Here is an 18,926-nt window from a genome sequence, read left to right as displayed (position 1 = left end):
TATACTGTTACTGGAACCTTTGCCCTGCTCTGACCCATCTTTCATTTGTGCAACTGCGAAATCCAATGAGACAGATCTGGTGTCACTCTCATTTTCTCTGAATCTTGTGAAGGGGGTGTTTGGAGAGCGATTAAAGGAAATGTCTGAAAGATTTAGTTTGAGATTCAATGATACAAAATACTTTAAGCCATTCCCTACTATAATGCTCTGTTGAGATGGAAAGATATTTATTTAATTATTATTTATTGGGGCTGGTGGGTTAGCTTAACCCAGACACTGCAGGGTAAGATACATTCTGCTAAGGAAAGAAATCCAGTCTGTAATTGAAGACAGTATTAAAAAAGCACCTGAAGCTGTGAATGAAGTTCTGCTGTGTATAGGCCGTGTACTCTATAGTGCTGTAAAACACTTAGCTTTTAAAAATTTCAAATGCCAACAAAATGCCTGTCAATCTTCTGTGAGATCTGTGGCCTGATAGTTTGCATGTAATTGGAAATGAGCCAGAAAGTCACAGGAGGACAGACTATTTGTGAGATGAAGGTTTCAGAACTGTCCTATAACATTAACTAGTGTCATTGCTTGGTCAGGTTTTCATGGAACTGTTTACAGAGGTCTCTTCATACACTATTGCTGCAGTCGCACCAAAACAGCTCATTTCTGCGTGTCAGGTTCCATATGATTCGGCTTGTGTTGTTTTGTGCGTCTTAGGGGGGGTATTCAATTACTGGCGAAAATGCATTTTAGTGGTATTTCGCTGCGTCTGTGGTGCGAATAGGGCACAGCATTTGGAGCGGCTCACTCGTGCAAGGAGCCTCGCAGCGCATGGTGTCTTTGTGTCCTAAGGATGATCTAGCAGACAGGCTGTACCCTTTCCTCTGAAAGGGAAAAAAGTTGTCCCCTCCCCCTCACATTTAATTTCTTGCAAATATCCCCTTGTCTCTAAACTCATATTCCAAGTCTGATTATTTCCGTTGAAAAATAATTTGATTTCCAGTTGTGAAGAGAAATTTTTAGCATCAAAATTAATTTGTTCAAAGCGACCCAGCATTAATCAGCAATTAATAAACTCTGGTTTGATGTGGCTCGGGTCTAGAAATGTTTCACATCTGCAGGGAGCAATTAAAGGGGTCTCCATTGTGCTGTGGATTCTGACCGAACCTTTAATCAATTAAGTCACCTCAGATAAGCGTAGCTGTTTATTTATCTTCAATAATTATTATGAGTGTAGTTTCCCCAGTAATTGACTGTGCAAACGATAGTTGCTGCGGCTGCACTCTAGGAATCAATCATGAGTGCAGGAAGCCGGGCAGGCAAGGTGGGACCTACTCTATACACTTCATTTGTGCTATTCAACTGCAATTTGTTTATTTTCACTGTATAATATTTACATTCTTTAATTACATGCGGTACTCCATTTGTTAAAATAACATTGCTATGATTTCCATTTGGTTAGCTGACGGGAGTACATTCAGTAAGGATTACAAAGTAAAAGAACAAATTTATGGCACATTCAGGGAGACATGTATGAATCATTTTCTAATACACTACATAATACAAATAAATAGCAACCACTGGTTCCTTTATTATCCTTACAAAGGGGTTTCCTGTTTGTATGCTTTGCATATGTAATATGACTAACAGTGCTTATCAATTATTCATGGTTCTTGACTCTAGCAGAGATAATAAAGGTTACACTTAAAGCTGCACTACCACCTAGGAAATGCGTCACTAATATGCAGAGCCCATGAGATTGGTTCTCCTGCTCGCAACTTGGTCGGGGCTGTGAGATCCAGGAGCTACTCCATGCAGCCCTTTTTCTTGAGGCTCTGGCTAGAGGATGGGAGTATAATAGTGGAGCTTCAATGCAGTCATTAAAAAAGAACATCAAACAAAACACAGAAATGTATTTATGGATACATGTTACAGGGCCTGCAAGCAGTGCATTAACTACCAGGAAACAACCAGAACCCGCCCACACTAACATCCTAGTAATCTGCAACTGTGTGTGTTGTTTTTTTCTCTTAACACCATTTGTTAACCTCATAGTTATGTACAATGACATCTTATGATATTAATTCCATAGGGTTAAAAAAAATAAAGTTGCCATGTTTATAGTGAATAGTATAAAAGTGTCCATATTACATTATAATAGGATTTTGGTACCTACCGGTAAATCCTTTTCTCTTAGTCCGTAGAGGATGCTGGGGACTCCAAAAGGACCATGGGGTATAGACGGATCCGCAGGAGCTTGGGCACACTATAAAGACTTAAACTGGGTGTGAACTGGCTCCTCCCTCTGTGCCCCTCCTCCAGACTCCAGTTAGAAAACTGTGCCCACGAGAGATGGACAATTTCGAGGAAAGAATTGAATGTTATAAACACGGTGAGTGTCATACCAGCTCACACCTCAAACACACCGTAGAACGTGGCATTCAGTAGAATACCAGCCAACGGCATGAACAAAACACAGCCACATGCTGAGAGAATATGTAACACAACCCGTGTGTCCACAGAAGCAAAAATACGACCCCGCATGCTATGTCATGAACAACGGTAACAACCACCAGACAGAAAAGACACACCACCAGGGTGTAACCAAAAGCAATAACTGCAGACACCGTACGCACTGGGACGGGCGCCCAGCATCCTCTACGGACTAAGAGAAAAGGATTTACCGGTAGGTACCTGTGAGGATATTGGGTTCAAAATCACTCAGTCACGGTGGTACATGAAAAACCAACAGTGGTTTATTGAACAGAATGGGTTATAAACAGCTCAGCACACTTCTGTGATCCAATTCTACACGACAATCCCTCCTGGAACTCCTGACAGAACATTACTTCTTAGTCAGTCTCCTGCTACTCTCCCAACTTCTCTCCCACGTCCCCTCTTTGCTATTATCAAACCTTTGTCTTTCCTACAATAAGGCGACACCCCCAGACAGTTTCAGAGCAAACCTATTTTCACATGTCCAGGCATGTCCCCTAGGCCACAATAGATGTTAACTAAAGTAACCTTACTTAATCTGATTGTGTGGCCTGGAATCCATTGTGTGGGGAAGAATGAGGGGGTGTATGGCCTGACATCTGAGACTGGCTGTATCTACACAACAGCAAACACACAGGTTATCTGCGTAGTCATATGGGGGGAACATTATTTGACAAACTATAACCCAATAACCAATACATTCATATATATACATCGAAAACATAACTGTACCCTTGTAACAATAACATCATACAATATAATACAATATTGCCTAATACATAGCCAAATACAGATCAACAATTAGTGTAGTCCATGGGTCAGACCAGGGCTAGGGAAGTAGCTGCGTGTCTTTTACCACTGTGTGACACAACGCGCCGGCTGTGTTGTCACATTTCCTCCCTCTACTTCCAAGCCCGGTGTCCTGGGTGGCTTAAGCTTGCTGAGAGTAATGGTATTCTCCTGTACCCTGGGTATTTGTAGCGAGGGATTTCCTGGGCTTGCTCGGCGCTTGGTCTGGTTCCTGCTGACGGGACAGGCCATCTGCGTTCCCGTGATATCTGCCCTTTTTGTGAGAGATAGAGAAATTGTATAGTTGTAGGGCTAAGCTCCATCTCAGCAGTCGTCCATTGTCTCCGGCAGTGCGCTGTAACCAACTAAGGGGACTGTGGTCTGTTACCACTGAGAACTCGCGCCCGTACACATATGCCTGCAATTTCTTGAGTGCCCAGACTATGGCCAGGCACTCCTTTTCAATAGTGGCATAGGCTATCTCACGGTCCAGAAGTTTTCGGGAGAGAAAGGCAACTGGGTGTTCACAACCATCCTCCCCTACTTGGCTCAACACAGCTCCTATTCCACAACCTGAGGCATCTGTTTGCACAATGAACCGCCGGCGGAAGTCGGGGGCTGCTAACACTGGGGATTGGGACAAAATGTCCTTCAGCTGGGAAAAAGCCTGCTCACACTCTGGGCTCCAGTCAATTTGTCGGGTGTACTTTTTTGTCGTTAGGTCAGTCAGGGGTTTGGCAATGGTGCTGTACTGGGGCACAAATTTACGGTAGTACCCTGCTGTTCCAAGGAAGGCACGTACCTGTTTTTGAAAAAGGGGGGAGGGTGGGTGCGCTATCAATAGCAGCTGGTAGGGGGATGGTAAATCCCCTGGTAATACAAGCAGCAGAAAGAAAGGGGGTGAATTACCAGCGCTGGCTGATCAAAATTATAAGTTATAAAAAATAGTCTATATTCCAAAAGGCTTATAATTATAAAATCATATTTATTTCACATATATATCCTATAAATGAAGAATAAAAAAGGTATAGAATACTCAATGAATTTTGCCACAGTATCTTAAGCGCTTATAAATCCACAATTTGGCTATGGTAATACTCAAGGGGACTTGGGTCACTTGGAGATGTCCATCACTAATCGGTTATTTGCATAAAGCCGATAATTTTGCAGATGTATATATATAGAGCTTTATATTTATTTGGATACTCAAATACCACCATCTCCACTGGCTTTACGGATACTCTGGTGCATACCATTTGGGACACCTTTATCAGCAGAATCCACCTTCTGGACCCAGCCCTCCATGCTAAAGAGGACAACCGATCCAGCCATACATCAGGTGGACAATATCTGCTTTCAGGACACTGGTAAATACCTCACATCTGCAAAATTATCGGCTTTATGCAAATAACCGATTAGTGATGGACATCTCCAAGTGACCCAAGTCCCCTTGAGTATTACCATAGCCAAATTGTGGATTTATAAGCGCTTAAGATACTGTGGCAAAATTCATTGAGTATTCTATACCTTTTTTATTCATTTATAGGATATATATGTGAAATAAATATGATTTTATAATTATAAGCCTTTTGGAATATAGACTATTTTTTATAACTTATAATTTTGATCAGCCAGCGCTGGTAATTCACCCCCTTTCTTCACGTACCTGTTTTTGGTTAGTGGGCCGAGGCCATTTCAGGATGGCCTCAATTTTAGCTGGCTCTGGACGAATATGGCCTCCGCCAACCCTATGCCCGAGGTACAATACCTCTGCCATCCCCATCTGACATTTGTCAGGTTTGATTGTTAACCCTGCCTTGCTGATCCGTGCCAACACCTGGGCCACATGCTGCAGATGCTCCTCCCATGTCTGACTAAAAATGGCTATGTCATCAAGGTATGCCTGGGCAAAGTCCTGACACCCTGTCAGTAGGTGATCTATGGTACGCTGAAAGGTGGCTAGGGCATTCTTCATCCCAAAGGGCATGACAGCAAATTCAAAGAGGCCAAATGGGGTGCTGAATGCAGACCTCTCTTGTGCCTCCCTGGTAAGGGGTATCTGCCAGTATCCTTTGCTAAGATCCAGAGTGGATACATAGCGTGCCATTCCCAACCTGTCTAACAACTCCTCTACCCGGGGCATGGGGTATGCGTCTGTCACCTCGTTCAGCCTCCTATAGTCCACGCAGAAGCGGGTACTGCCATCTTTCTTGGGCACTAGGACTATGCTGGCGGCCCAGGGGCTATGGGACGGTACAATAACACCAAGCGCCAGCATTTCATCGACCTCCCTTTTGATCATATCAATCACCCTGGGGTTCACCCGATAAGCGGGTTGCCTAGTGGGCCGAGCCTCCCCGGTATTGACATGATGGGCCACTACATGAGTGCGCCCTGGCCTGCTTGTGAATTGTGGCCTCTCTACCTCCAATACCTCCCTCATCTGTAGGGCCTAGGTTTCGGTTAATTGCGACCCTATGGGCACTGCCTCCACTCCTAGGTCCCTCTTGGTGGCTGCTAGAATGTCAGGGATGGGGTCGGTCTCTGGGTCATCCATAGGTGGGCAACAGATTGCCACCGCCCCTATCTCCCTGGTGACATATTTCTTTAACCTATTTATGTGGTAGGTACCCACCCGCTTCCCTGTTTGGTCTAGGGCAATAATGTAATCTACCCGTCCCTGCCGATCCACTACAGTATAAGGCCCTGCCCAGGTCGCCTGTAACTTATGCTTTCGGGCAGGTACTAGCACCATCACTTTCTGTCCAACCTCTAGTTCTCTGTCCTGCGCTCGTTGGTTATAGTACCGGCACTGTCTTTCCTGCGCGCCCAGGGTGTGGTCATGCGCAAGCTGCATCAGCCTGTGCAGTTTCTCCTTCATTTGGACTACATATTCCAAGATGGGAACCTCAGGTTCCTGAAATGACCCTTCCCAGCTTTCCCTGACTAGGTCAAGTGGTCCCCTTACCCTTCGGGCATATAGTAACTCAAAAGGAGAAAATCCGGTTGAATCCTGCAGCACTTCGCGGTACGCGAATAATAGCTGTTGCAAGGACTTCTCCCAGTCTCCCCCCTCCGATTCAGCAAATGCCCGCAGCAACTGCTTTAGGGTCGAATTGAATCTCTCACAGAGACCATTAGTCTGGGGGTGATAAGGGGTGGTGCGTAAGGGATGGACCCCAAAGTTGTCCCATACTGTCTGCAGCAATTCCCCTTGAAATTGCGTACCCTGATCAGTAACTACTTCTTGGGGAAATCCTACGCGACTAAAAATATCCATAAGAGCCTGGGCGATATGTTCAGCATCTATGGATGCCAGTGCCACTGCCTCAGGGTATCTAGTCGCGTAATCAACTACAGTCAGTATGTATCTCTTTCCTGTTCGGCTCGGTTTCTTAAAAGGCCCCACAATGTCCATGGCCACTCTCTTAAATGGCTCACTTATGACAGGCATGGGTTGTAGGGGAACCCGGCGTGGGGGTCCTCCGAGGCGTTGGCAGACCTCACATGACTCTCTATACTGTTTTACCTCCTGGTTAACCCCAGACCAGAAGAAATGTCGCAGCAGCCGGGCACGGGTTTTCCGAACCCCTAAGTGGCCTGCTAAGGGAATGTCATGGGCAAGGGCCAGCAACCGGGCACGGTACTGCTGTGGAACAATCAACTGTTTTCTTAGGACCCCGGGCTCTAATGGGTCTGCTTTTGCTGGCACCCGGTACAGTCTCCCCTCCTCCCACATAAAGCGATCCTCCTGAGGCCCCCAATCTGTTCGTCCCGCTGCCCTGCGGAGGCTAGCTAGGGAGGGGTCGGTCCGTTGGGCTTCCCTAAAGGCTACCCTATCTACTTCCCCCAGATTCTCATCACAGTCAGGCAAGTCTGGTACAGGGTTACTCACCGCCAACGGTTCAGGGTTTGTGGCTGTCACTTCCACAGAGACTCCTGGTGCTGGCATGAGAGGGTCCTCATGCACTGTCTCCAATGCCTGTGCTTGGCTTCGGGTGATAGCTCCCACAAAGTAACTAGCCAATCCAGCACTCAGATCATTGCCCAGAATGACGTGAGTGGGTAATCCATCCAAAAGTCCAACATTTACCTCTCCAGAGTCCAGGCCCCAGTCCAGGTGTACCCTTGCCATAGGTATTACAGTGATCTGCCCTCCTGCCATGGAAATTTTAACTTTCCTTTTCTTCAGTATCTGGCAGGGGGGAATTAATTCTGGCCGTATAAGGGTGATAGAAGCTCCAGAGTCTCTCAACCCTTGCAGCTCCTTCCCATTAACTTTTAGAGGTTGTAGGTGGGTCTTCATATTATCCGGGGTGGATTTCCCAATAGCTGCTACCACCTCTACTTGGTATGCTACTTCCTCCGCCTCTGGCGCATTAGGAAAGTAGTCCACCTCGCCCGTTCCAAATGATTTGTGGCACACAGCCACCCGCGACATGGCAGATTGGGTACCTGGGAATGGCCGTCTTACCCGTGTACAGTCACGAAGTAAATGTCCCACCTGGTCACAGTTGTAGCAGCGTCGGCTTGCAGGTGATGCTGGTCCCCGAGACCTTGAATTTCTGGCTAGGGAAGCTGGGGTATGTATTGGGGCTGGCCGGTGGGGGAACAATGGTAGCTCACGATCCTGCTGGGGCCGTCGGAGGGTTGTCCTCTCCTCTGTATTGGCACCTCTCCACCGAGGCCTGTTAGCTGTGAACTCATCTGCTATGTGTGCTGCTTTTTCCGGAGTGGTAGGGTTCCGATCTGCCACCCACTCCCTGATCTCTGGAGGCATCTTGTTTAGCAGCTGCTCCAAAATAAAAGCATTTTTAATATCTGCTACAGTAAGGGCCTTCTTCACAGCCAGCCACTTATCACAGTTCCTCCGCAACAAGTTATTGAACTCTATAAATGAGGCATCTCCTTTCCGCGCCATAGACCGAAACTTTATGCGATACGATTCAGCAGTCACCGCATATCTGGCAAGCAGCACACTCCGTACCTCCTCATATACCAGGATCTGCTCTGGTCTCAGGGCATGGAATGCCTCCAGTGCCTGCCCTCTCAGACTGGGTACCAAATATCGAGGCCACTCTGCTGCCTCAATTCCATGGATTATCATAACAGATTCAAACATCTGCAAATGAGTATCAATATCCGAACTGACCTCATCAAAAGGTGGGACCTCATTATACCTCAGCCGGGAGGTCTGCCTTACCGCCACTGCCGGGGCGGTTATACCGGTCTGCGCCCCCAATGCGGCTCCCAGTACTGATGCTCCTTGCCCTAGTGCTGCCAGCAACTCCCGCAACTGATCTGTACTTCCAACGACCAGTGCAGGGCCTGTTGTAGCGGTTCCAGTGGTTCCTTGACCCTCGGCCTGCTCTGGGATGCAGTCCTCATCATCCTCCTGCCCAGGGTGTTCTTGGTCCCATTCAGCTAGCTTTGCCATTAAGACTGCTCTGGTGTCCGATGCATTAAACTCAATCCGTCTTGTTCGACAGAGGTCCTGTAGTTGATCCTTCTTGCTGTATCGGTAGCATAGCGGGGCAGAATCCATTGCCTGCTGTGGTTTATTCCTTTCTGCTGGTGTCTTGAGTGATCCCACCGCTGCCGCCAAATGTGAGGATATTGGGTTCAAAATCACTCAGTCACTGTGGTACATGAAAAACCAACAGTGGTTTATTGAACAGAATGGGTTATAAACAGCTCAGCACACTTCTGTGATCCAATTCTACACGACAATCCCTCCTGGAACTCCTGACAGAACATTACTTCTTAGTCAGTCTCCTGCTACTCTCCCAACTTCTCTCTCACGTCCCCTCTTTGCTATTATCAAACCTTTGTCTTTCCTACAATAAGGCGACACCCCCAGACAGTTTCAGAGCAAACCTATTTTCACATGTCCAGGCATGTCCCCTAGGCCACAATAGATGTTAACTAAAGTAACCTTACTTAATCTGATTGTGTGGCCTGGAATCCATTGTGTGGGGAAGAATGAGGGGGTGTATGGCCTGACATCTGAGACTGGCTGTATCTACACAACAGCAAACACACAGGTTATCTGCGTAGTCATATGGGGGGAACATTATTTGACAAACTATAACCCAATAACCAATACATTCATATATATACATCGAAAACATAACTGTACCCTTGTAACAATAACATCATACAATATAATACAATATTGCCTACTACATAGCCAAATACAGATCAACAATTAGTGTAGTCCATGGGTCAGACCAGGGCTAGGGAAGTAGCTGCGTGTCTTTTACCACTGTGTGACACAACGCGCCGGCTGTGTTGTCACAGTACCAAAATCCTATTTTCTCCTACGTCCTAGAGGATGCTGGGGACTCCAAAAGGACCATGGAGTTTATACCAAAGCTCCAAAACGGGCGGGAGAGTGCGGACGACTCTGCAGCACCGAATGAGCTAACATAAGGTCCCCAAAAATCAGGGTATCAAACTCATAGAGCATCGCAAAATCGTTTGACCCCGACCAAGAATCCGCTCGGCAAAGTTGAACCGCCGAGACTCCTCGGGCATTCGCCCAAGAAAAGCCCTTCTTCCCAAAAGAAGGAACCTCCACCGACTACGGTGACGGCAAAGCAGCCTTAGAACGAACATGCCAAACCGCATCACAGATTCAGCATGTAACAAACTGCATAACGCAGTCCCCCAAAGTAAGCTGGGAACATACCAGACCAACAGGGCCTCTGTTTCTCCCAACTGAGCCAAATTGATGACCTACATACTCAAAACCCTGGCTAAATCAAGGGAATTTGAACGAGCTAATGCCTAAGTAACCCGGCATCAAAAAAGGCCGATTTCTGCGAAACCCATAAATCACTCTTGGTAGAACTACCAACCGAGTACTCAATTCCTCTCTATCCACCTGAAATATCAAACAAGGCTCTTGTGAGACAAAACCACCACTTCCGACACCCGCCTTGCGGACGTCAACGTCAATAGCCTGACCACTTTCCAAAAGAGAAATTTCGTAAAGAAACTTATTAGGCTTGCCTCCACATCGGCTTGTAAAGTATGGATAAGCACGACCTAGCTGAAAGTCCTCCATAGGAGCCTTCCTAGATACACACCGAGACACATAATTACTCCAACAACGGTGGTAACCCTGTGCCGTCCGTTCTTTCCTAGCCTGAAGAATTTAAGAAACGACTTCACTGGGAACACCCATTCGGCTTAGGATACGACATTCAACCGCCCCACCGTTAAAGGCAGCCGCGGTAAGTCCTGATACACGCCCCGATCTTGTTGTAACATTACCTCACTTAAAGGAAGAGGGCAGTAATTTTCTATGAGTAAACCATGAAAAACTGGATAGCCAACCCTCGCTGGTTAGACCGGATTTCAGAGGCTCATCGGAACCTTCGATCATCTTACGCTTACCACTGTCAGAAAGGTGAAAGCGGAGAGGCCACCTAGACCGACTAAAAACACCCACGGTGTCACGAGGATGTCCACCGCTATATCCTGAGTGTCCCTTAACCTGGAACAATCTCCTGGAGGCCTCTCGTTGAGGCGAGACGCCAACATGTCCAAATGCGACACTCCACAAAGACTTGTCACGTCTGGGAAAGCTTCTCGATGATGACAGTATTTTTCCCGGCTGGATATCGTGTCCGCAAAGAAAATCTATTTCACCGTCGTTTACCTCAGGAACGAAGACTGCTAACATAGCTTTTACCAGAATTCCCACTTAACAGCAAACTGTGCATCTTCTGCCATTTCCGCTTTTTCCTTGTTGTGCCCTAGCGGCTTACTTACGCCACTGCTGACAAGTCTTCTGTCAGAATTACCACGGGCAGAACACGAAGAATACGTACATCTAAAATAGCTCTTAATTCAAGAAAGCTTACAGCAGACAAGTTTCCCAACTTGACCTCATCTTCTGGAAATACGTCCCTTGCAAAGGACTGCTCCCCAGCGTCGGAGATCTATATGTACGGACACCAGGATCTAAACCTGGATCCCTAACCTTCATTCCTCTAGAAGGAAAGAACCGAGCAGACACCACGGGAGCGATGTCCTGGCCGTTTTGATTATATTCCGGTGCATGCGCAGTTGAGACCCGGACCACCTTTCCAACTGGTCCCATGAAAACCACTCTGGTATTAGACCTGCTCACCGAAAAAGGCCTCTTATGCCGCATCCATCTGTCTTATTAATGGAACCTATTGATGAGGTGTCACCTCAAAGCTGACCCAACTATGGATCCTCAGACCTCTTTCCACAGGAAAAACACCGAACCTTAACCGGTCAGTATCTACTCTGAAACCACTTTTGACATCTGCGTCGTTGGGAACAACAGGCCAATTCCTGCGCCGAAGAACAGTCAGAGGTAAACAACGATATGCACCTTTATACCGGGACATCCTGAACGTGACGCACCTCTGTATGGCGTCGCGTGCTACCTCCCCTTCCATAGGGGAGAGACAAGATCTATTAGAAAAACAGTAAGGGGAAACAACCGTAACCCAGAATGTTCCCCTTTGGCTTCTATAAATAACCCACAGGTCCTAGTCTATTCCTGGACTAACTAAAATTTAGTAGACAAGTGGTCACCTGAGTGGGGACCAGCCAGATAGATTCAGCGACAAGTGGTGTATGTAGTGGAAACAGAAACTACGTCCACTTCTGCGAACCTAACCAGGCTGCAGCACACTTACCTTTTCACCTTCCACTGTCTACACAGAAAAGGAAAAAAACGGTATCGAACCGGTTAAACGACTGCATCCCACAAAAGAATGTCTCATCCACCGTTGTGAAGGAGGTTAACTCACGAATTTAGACTTACCAGCGGATACCGCCGAGAATGACTGAAGAGAGGCCACACCAAACAGCTGTATACCTTCCACCAGCATCTCCCGGAGACCTCCTCCGCATTTTTCCGGTCACACCACCTACTGTCACGTGGCAGCCTGCTGTAATGTTATAAGGAAAAATAAACATAGGCAAGCCTACCCACTCTGGGTAGGGTAATTCTATCGGATGCTTACCCGACTACCACACTTCCTCAAGTGCATACATTGCAAATAAGGTCAAAGTATAGAAATAAAATTTCACTTAGCTGCCTGTGTATGATCCTTTGCGACCGGGCTCTGCGTCGACCAGGAGTTGATTGTCATAATTTTCTCTCCGCGTTGTGAAGAGACTAATATTCGGACTCCTTGAGAGGATCGAAACCAACTCGTCCCGGCCAATCTAGAGCTTAATCAACAGAGCGACCAGCACATGAGAAGAATACCATCATGGATATACATCATGTAATACACAATAAAACACAAATATCCTAATCATGCATATATAACCTATATCTACATATATACACATATAGATATAACCTATACGCAAGTGGATTGTCCAGACCCGTCAGGTCCCTAGTGACAATGTGTTACGGATGTGTATGACAATGTACTGGCATGCCCCCACAGTGGATCTACCAGGAACATTATGGTCGACAGAAACTCAGTAAGTGTCGACAGCAAGTAATAGTCAGTGGGCAAAAAATAATGATCACTGAACCCTGAGGAGTCTGAGGGAAGCCCCTTGAAGCCGACGGGGCATCCATAAAGAACCGTATCTCCCCTATCGTGTTTACTGTTTAAGCACACAAACACCCATTTGCTAATACTTAATTTCCCGAATCAAGTACTGCCATGCGCCGGCGAAGCCGACAGTTATCCCCCCTTTTTGACAGCAGGGATTAGTAACCCGGCAAATTACCGTCTTGCTACCCTAGGCGGTCTGAGGGAAACAACGTACCACTGTATATACCCAAAGTATAAGTCAGATACCTCATGTCCACTTACCCCGGCGACAACCGACTGTGCCGACAGGGTCACGCATTCCATATAACATCTACTCTTTATGTTGAAGCGAGTACTCACGTGCGTCGGCGATGCCGACAGGGACCGCCATAGGGTTTTATAACAGCACACTCACGCCTGCCGACACAAGTGCACCAATTGGGTATATATGAGAGGGAGCTTATATAAATGCAACATAACCCTCTAAACAATGCCCCCCCCCCCCCCCTTGCTTGTGCCTGACAAACCTCTTGGCGGGGACAGAAGGGAAAATGGCGCTGACTATGTGTAAGGCTATGCCCCGCCCCCCTCGGCGTGCTATAGCCCCCTTATATAGTAAAAAGCCAGGTCGCGCACCCTATATATAGTGTAAAAAACACTATACATTTACAATCACCGATGCTGCTCGGGGCGCCCACCACCCGTGCGCCCTGCACCCAGGCAACCGACAGCGTGCGGGAGCCCCGACGCACCGTGGCCCGCAGCTCTAATGGCGGGTTATTACATGCGGCGCCCGGGACCCCAAAGCACATGCATACCATCTATCTATGCTGCCCGGGGCGCCGCCACCCCCCCCCCCCGGCGCCCTGCACCCATGGAAGCCAGCGGGGGGAAATGGCACGCAGAGCGCTAGAACGCGCCAGCGGGGGTCTGTGTACGGAGCCCCCCGGCAGCGCATCCCAACAGTTACAAAACTGACTCGCTGCCCAGGGCGCTCCCCCCCCCCCCCCGCGCCCTGCACCCGTGTAAGCGGCGGCGAGGGATCAAAGGCGGGTAGCGCTCACCACACTGGCGGGGGAAATGAAACATGGTGCTCAGGCACCGATATACTGTTAATGCCAGACTCAAAACGAAAACCCAGTAACTTGCTGCCCAGGGCACTCCCCCACCAGCGCCCTGCACCCTGAGAGTGCCGTTGGTGTGTGGGAGCATGGAGCGCAGCGCGACCGATGTACCTCCGTTACTGAAGTCTTCTGCAGTCCTGAAGTCTTCTGATCTCCTCATACTCACCCGACTTCTGTCTTCTGGCTTCTGTGAGGGGGTGACGGCGTGGCTCCGGGAGCAAGCAGCTAGGCGAACCAAGTGATCGAACCCTCTGGAGCTAATGGTGTCCAGTAGCCGAGAAGCAGAGCCTTGAAACTCACAGAAGTAGGTACTGCTTCTCCCCCCTCACTCCCACGCTGCAGGGAGCCTGTAGCCAGCAGGTCTCCCTGAAAATAAAAAACCTAACATAAAGTCTTTTAGAGAAACTCAGGAGAGCTCCCCTAGTGTGTGACCCATCACTCCTGGGCACAAAGTCTAACTGAGGTCTGGAGGAGGGGCATAGAGGGAGGAGCCAGTTCACACCCAGTTTAAGTCTTTATAGTGTGCCCAAGCTCCTGCGGATCCATCTATACCCCATGGTCCTTTTGGAGTCCCCAGCATCCTCTAGGACGTAGGAGAAAAATCTATTTATATGGTACATGTTCATTTTTTATGTTTAAGCTCAGCAAGATCAGTCAGAATGTATGGTTCGTTACCACCATGGCTACTCCAAATCAGACACGTTTTTGAGCTATGCTTCTTGCTGCCTTACAGTATGGTTGGTTTGAGTGGTGTGTTTTGTTACATTGGGTGTAGTATGATTCGCCGGCGCTCGGGATCCCGGCGCCCAGCATACTGGCACCGGGATCCCGACTGCCGGAATGCTGGCTGCGGTGCGGGCTCGCTGCACTCGCAACACTGCGGGCGTGGCAAAGCTATCTGTATAGTTTCCAGCTGCATTGCTATCAATGTGACAAAAGTTTAATCTGTAGAACAATATACGACACAACCTACTGTATGGTGCACATGCTGATCTGTGACCTTACACATCTGTGTCATTGTGCACACTTGTACAAGTTAGAACATGGTTCTAGAGCAAAGTGCAATCCAGTGTACATTGTGGCATGCACTTCTCAGACAGTAGTGGGCTTAGGGCCTAATTCAGACCTGATTGCAAAACCCACTGCAGGTGGGGCAAATATAACATCTGCAGAGAGAGTTAGATTTGGGTGGGGTGCGTTTAAACTGAAATCTAAATTGCAGTGTAAAAATAAAGCAGCCAGTATTTACCCTGCACAGAAACAAAATAACCCTCCCAAATCTCCCCCCCCCCCCCCCCCTGCAGTGCACATGGTTTTGCCCATTAGAGAACAAATTTTGCTGCTGCGATCAGGTCTGAATTAGGCCCTTAGTGCCTTATTCAGGTTTGTTAGCAAACCAAAAAAAAGCACACTAACGGGCAAAACCATGTTCCACTGCAAGTGGGGCAGATGTAACATGTGCAGAGGGTTAGATTTTGGTGGGGTGTGTTCAAACTGATATCTAAATTGCAGTGTAAAAATAAAGCAGCCAGTATTTACCCTGCACAGAAACAATATAACCCTCCCAAATCTAACTCTCTCTGCACATGTTATATCTGTCCCACCTGCAGTGCAGCATGGTTTTGCCCATTAGTGTGCTTTTGGGTTTGCTAACAAACCTGAATAAGGCCCTTAGTGCAAATTAACCATTAACCAAAGGGGGTCCGGTCTGAAGATCGACAATGTTTATGTCGACCACTATATGTCGACAGTCACTAGGTCGACAGGGTTTCTAGGTCGACAGGTCAAAAGGTCTACATGAGTTTTTCACATTTTTTTTCTTCTTTCTTTGAACTTTTTCATACTTAACGATCCACACGGACTACGATTGGGAATAGTAACCTTGCCCGAAGCATGGCGAGCGAACACGGTGCATTAATTGGGCTTCCCGGTCACTGTACGGAGAAAATACAAAAAAAAAAAAAAATGAAAAACTCATGTCGACCTTTTGACCTGTCGACCTACAGATGGGTCCACCTTTATCTTTACTACTTTGCTGCGCCTAGGCACACCATGGTTTATTAACATAAACCCTTCATCTACTGTTCTCAGCTGCAATACAATACAGGGAACAATACAGCAGGAGATTAATTACAGCAGGGGATTAAGTCTGACTGACCTGGCTCAGTTAATCCTATTAAAGGCCAAGATAAACGTGGACCCGTCTATAGTGACTGTCGAGCTATAGTGGTAGACCTAAACATTGTCGACCTAGACACTGTCGATCTAATGATCCACACCCTAACCAAAGACCAAATGTACACTGTATCTACATTTTTGCAGCTTCATAAATGATACTTCGAGGAGCCATTATTATCTTATCCAGTGCAAATAAAACATCACTTCTGGGTTGCTACTTACTGATGACATAATTTGTGTACTAAAGTAATAATAAAGATTCTCTCACGGTCTCAGTAATACACACAATTATGCGGAATAAACCTGTACACTGTTGTTTTTTTACTATTTGCCGAGACATTTGCATATCAGTGTAGCTGCTATGAATTAAATAGGCCCATTACTTCATCTCATATAACCGCGACTAATGGCAGTAAGAGATGTTGGTTAACGGGCAGAAATTGCAGAAGGCCTTAAATAGACCCCGATGTCTCCTAATGTCTGATTTATTAATGGTGGTATGGTCAGGCAAGCCGTTACCATTCCAGAAATACATAAATGGCTACTAGTACTGCAGGCCAGTGCGGTCATGCCTAACTGAGTAATTCCCTGTAATCTGTTCCTGCTACCATAGATATCAATATGATTTGTTATCTGAATAGTCCCAAACAAGTATTCTAATCGCTGCAAACTGGCTGATCTAATCTGCTACATCATTCTGCAGTGAGTCAAATGTAATTTTATCTAGACCCTATTGTGACTGTATGCTACACTTTATTAATTTCCCATCTGATGACCTTGTAGAGCCATTGTACAGTACTGGTACACAGCCCTTCCTCACTTAAGAGTGGTTTCCAGCCATGCTGCTGATTAGAATTCTTCACAGTGTAATTACATTTATAGAAGTGGTCTGTCGCAGGCTGCTGCACATTCGGCTTTCTGCACAAACACTGGGTAACACAGCATACAAGAGCGGATTGTCTACAAATGTGTTTATGTATGTGTGTTCAGATGCTTTGTTCAGTTATGACTAAGGCTTATCTATCTTTTTTTTTTGTTTGTGTAGAGCAAGCAGCTCCTACATGTTAATGAAAGCAGAGAATGAAAAGAAACCACATTCTGTGGGCAGAGCAATGTCCCTCTGGCTTCCTGAGTATATGTAAATAAGCATTAGTGTCACACTAGAGAGTGTTATAAAGTCGGCACAACAGCAAACAAAAATGAGTATCAATATATACTCCAAATATTAGTCCCAAAAAACATATATTCCACTTGTTATTAGAGAACTACAATTCCACCTGCTAATTTTTTTTCTTTTTGTTTAGTTTCAGAGGAATTAGTATAAAGTTGCAGATAAAGCATAACGATGCATGCACTTGTATCGGATCTGTCTATTGTGTTTTTGTGTACTTTCTTCAATTTTGTGCCTTAATCGCAAAGTCTGTGAGAATAATGGGCTTTACACACTGAAAGATACCAGTGAACGATATGAAAGATCTCGTTCATTAATGAATGTTCATATCTTTCAGTGTGTAGACACCAGCGATGAACGATGTGCGTCCCCGCGCTAGTTCATCATTGGTGCTGGCTCGTTCATACCTACAAGCCAATATGGACCACATCGTCCATATTAGCATGCAGTGCTCTGGAGCCGGGTGACGGGGGGAGTGGAGAAATTTCACCCCCCGTCACCCGTCGGCCGTTGGGCACCTCGCCCGGCAATCACGCAGTGTGTAGTTACCATTAGTGTATGTAGACACATCTGTAGTTGGGAAGAATGTATTTAATGAAATAACAATTGAAAGTTAGGTTATCTTAAGTTGTGAATCATCAAATAGAGAAATGTTATGGAGGGGAAATGGGTGGGTGATGATGGTAAAATGTCGGGCATACTTCTCAACATAACTGGTGTGACATGTCACGAGATTTTCGCTGGCTAATTGGATTGACCCCTTATTTGTGTTAATTACAACATTTTATGTTAATAGATCTTCAACAATAAATACTATACTGGTGTAAGTGTTTTTATAATTGCCACGATACCATAGATTTATGTTAAAAGATAAGTTCTGTTCAGTCCCATGGCTTTTCTAGGTAAGAGAAATCCTCACACATTCTATATTTGATGTGAAATCCTGCAAAGTAATGCGCGCCTGTATGAAATGACTGCAGTTATGCTTAAAGTTCACATTTTGATCCCTGTAACACTTTGTCTATTACTATTGAACCTTGTTTGTACTTTCTCCATTATAGCATGCACTACGTTTATTAGCCTTTGGACAAATATACAAAGTCTTGCAGATGGACCCTCTACCATCAAATAAACCCTTCCAGAAATATTCCTGGTCAAGTACAGACAGGGAAGGTGAGTAAGAGTAGGATTAATGTCTGTTGTTTTATTTTATTTTTTCAGTTTAATTTATCCTGTATTATTCACATTGATTGTTAGTATCATTTGTGTGGAATACATATGTATTACCGGCAGACGGAATGCTGACTGTCAGTATACCAACAGCGACATTCCGCCTCTTGGAATCCCGACAGGAAGTCCCCTCGTGGGCTCGCTATGCTCGCCACGCATAGGGCCCGGTGGCTTCACTCGCCACAGGTTATATTCCCACTCGGTTGGTGGCGTCCCACGGGAATACCTGTTGGTGGTCTGGATTCCGGGTGTCTGTATTCCACCAGCTGTAGGGATTCCGGTGTCCGTCTCCTGAACGTAGGGATCCCGACAGCCAGTATTTTAACTGCATCCCATTTGTGTGTGTACAGTGTTGCACTAAAGTCTGAAGTTGTACCGTTTTATTGTTGGAGGCTCTTGTCCATC

At 46.4% G+C, this 18,926-nt stretch overlaps 1 protein-coding gene across 5 annotated transcripts in view; it reads left to right on the top strand.

Moving 5' to 3' along the window:
- Positions 1-18,926, top strand: part of STRBP (spermatid perinuclear RNA binding protein) — a 540,853-nt gene that overhangs the window by 329,090 nt on the left and 192,837 nt on the right. For all 5 annotated transcript variants that reach the window (XM_063936846.1, XM_063936847.1, XM_063936843.1 and 2 more), the window contains exon 11: positions 18,353-18,464. In XM_063936846.1, the coding sequence (XP_063792916.1) occupies positions 18,353-18,464 (112 nt within the window). The remainder of the gene's footprint in view (positions 1-18,352; positions 18,465-18,926) is intronic.

The sequence above is a fragment of the Pseudophryne corroboree genome, chromosome 8, assembly GCF_028390025.1.
Source record: "Pseudophryne corroboree isolate aPseCor3 chromosome 8, aPseCor3.hap2, whole genome shotgun sequence".
NCBI classification, from domain to species: domain Eukaryota; kingdom Metazoa; phylum Chordata; class Amphibia; order Anura; family Myobatrachidae; genus Pseudophryne; species Pseudophryne corroboree.
The sequence above is the reverse complement of the archived record's forward strand: the minus strand, read 5'-3'. Positions and strand labels throughout refer to the sequence as shown.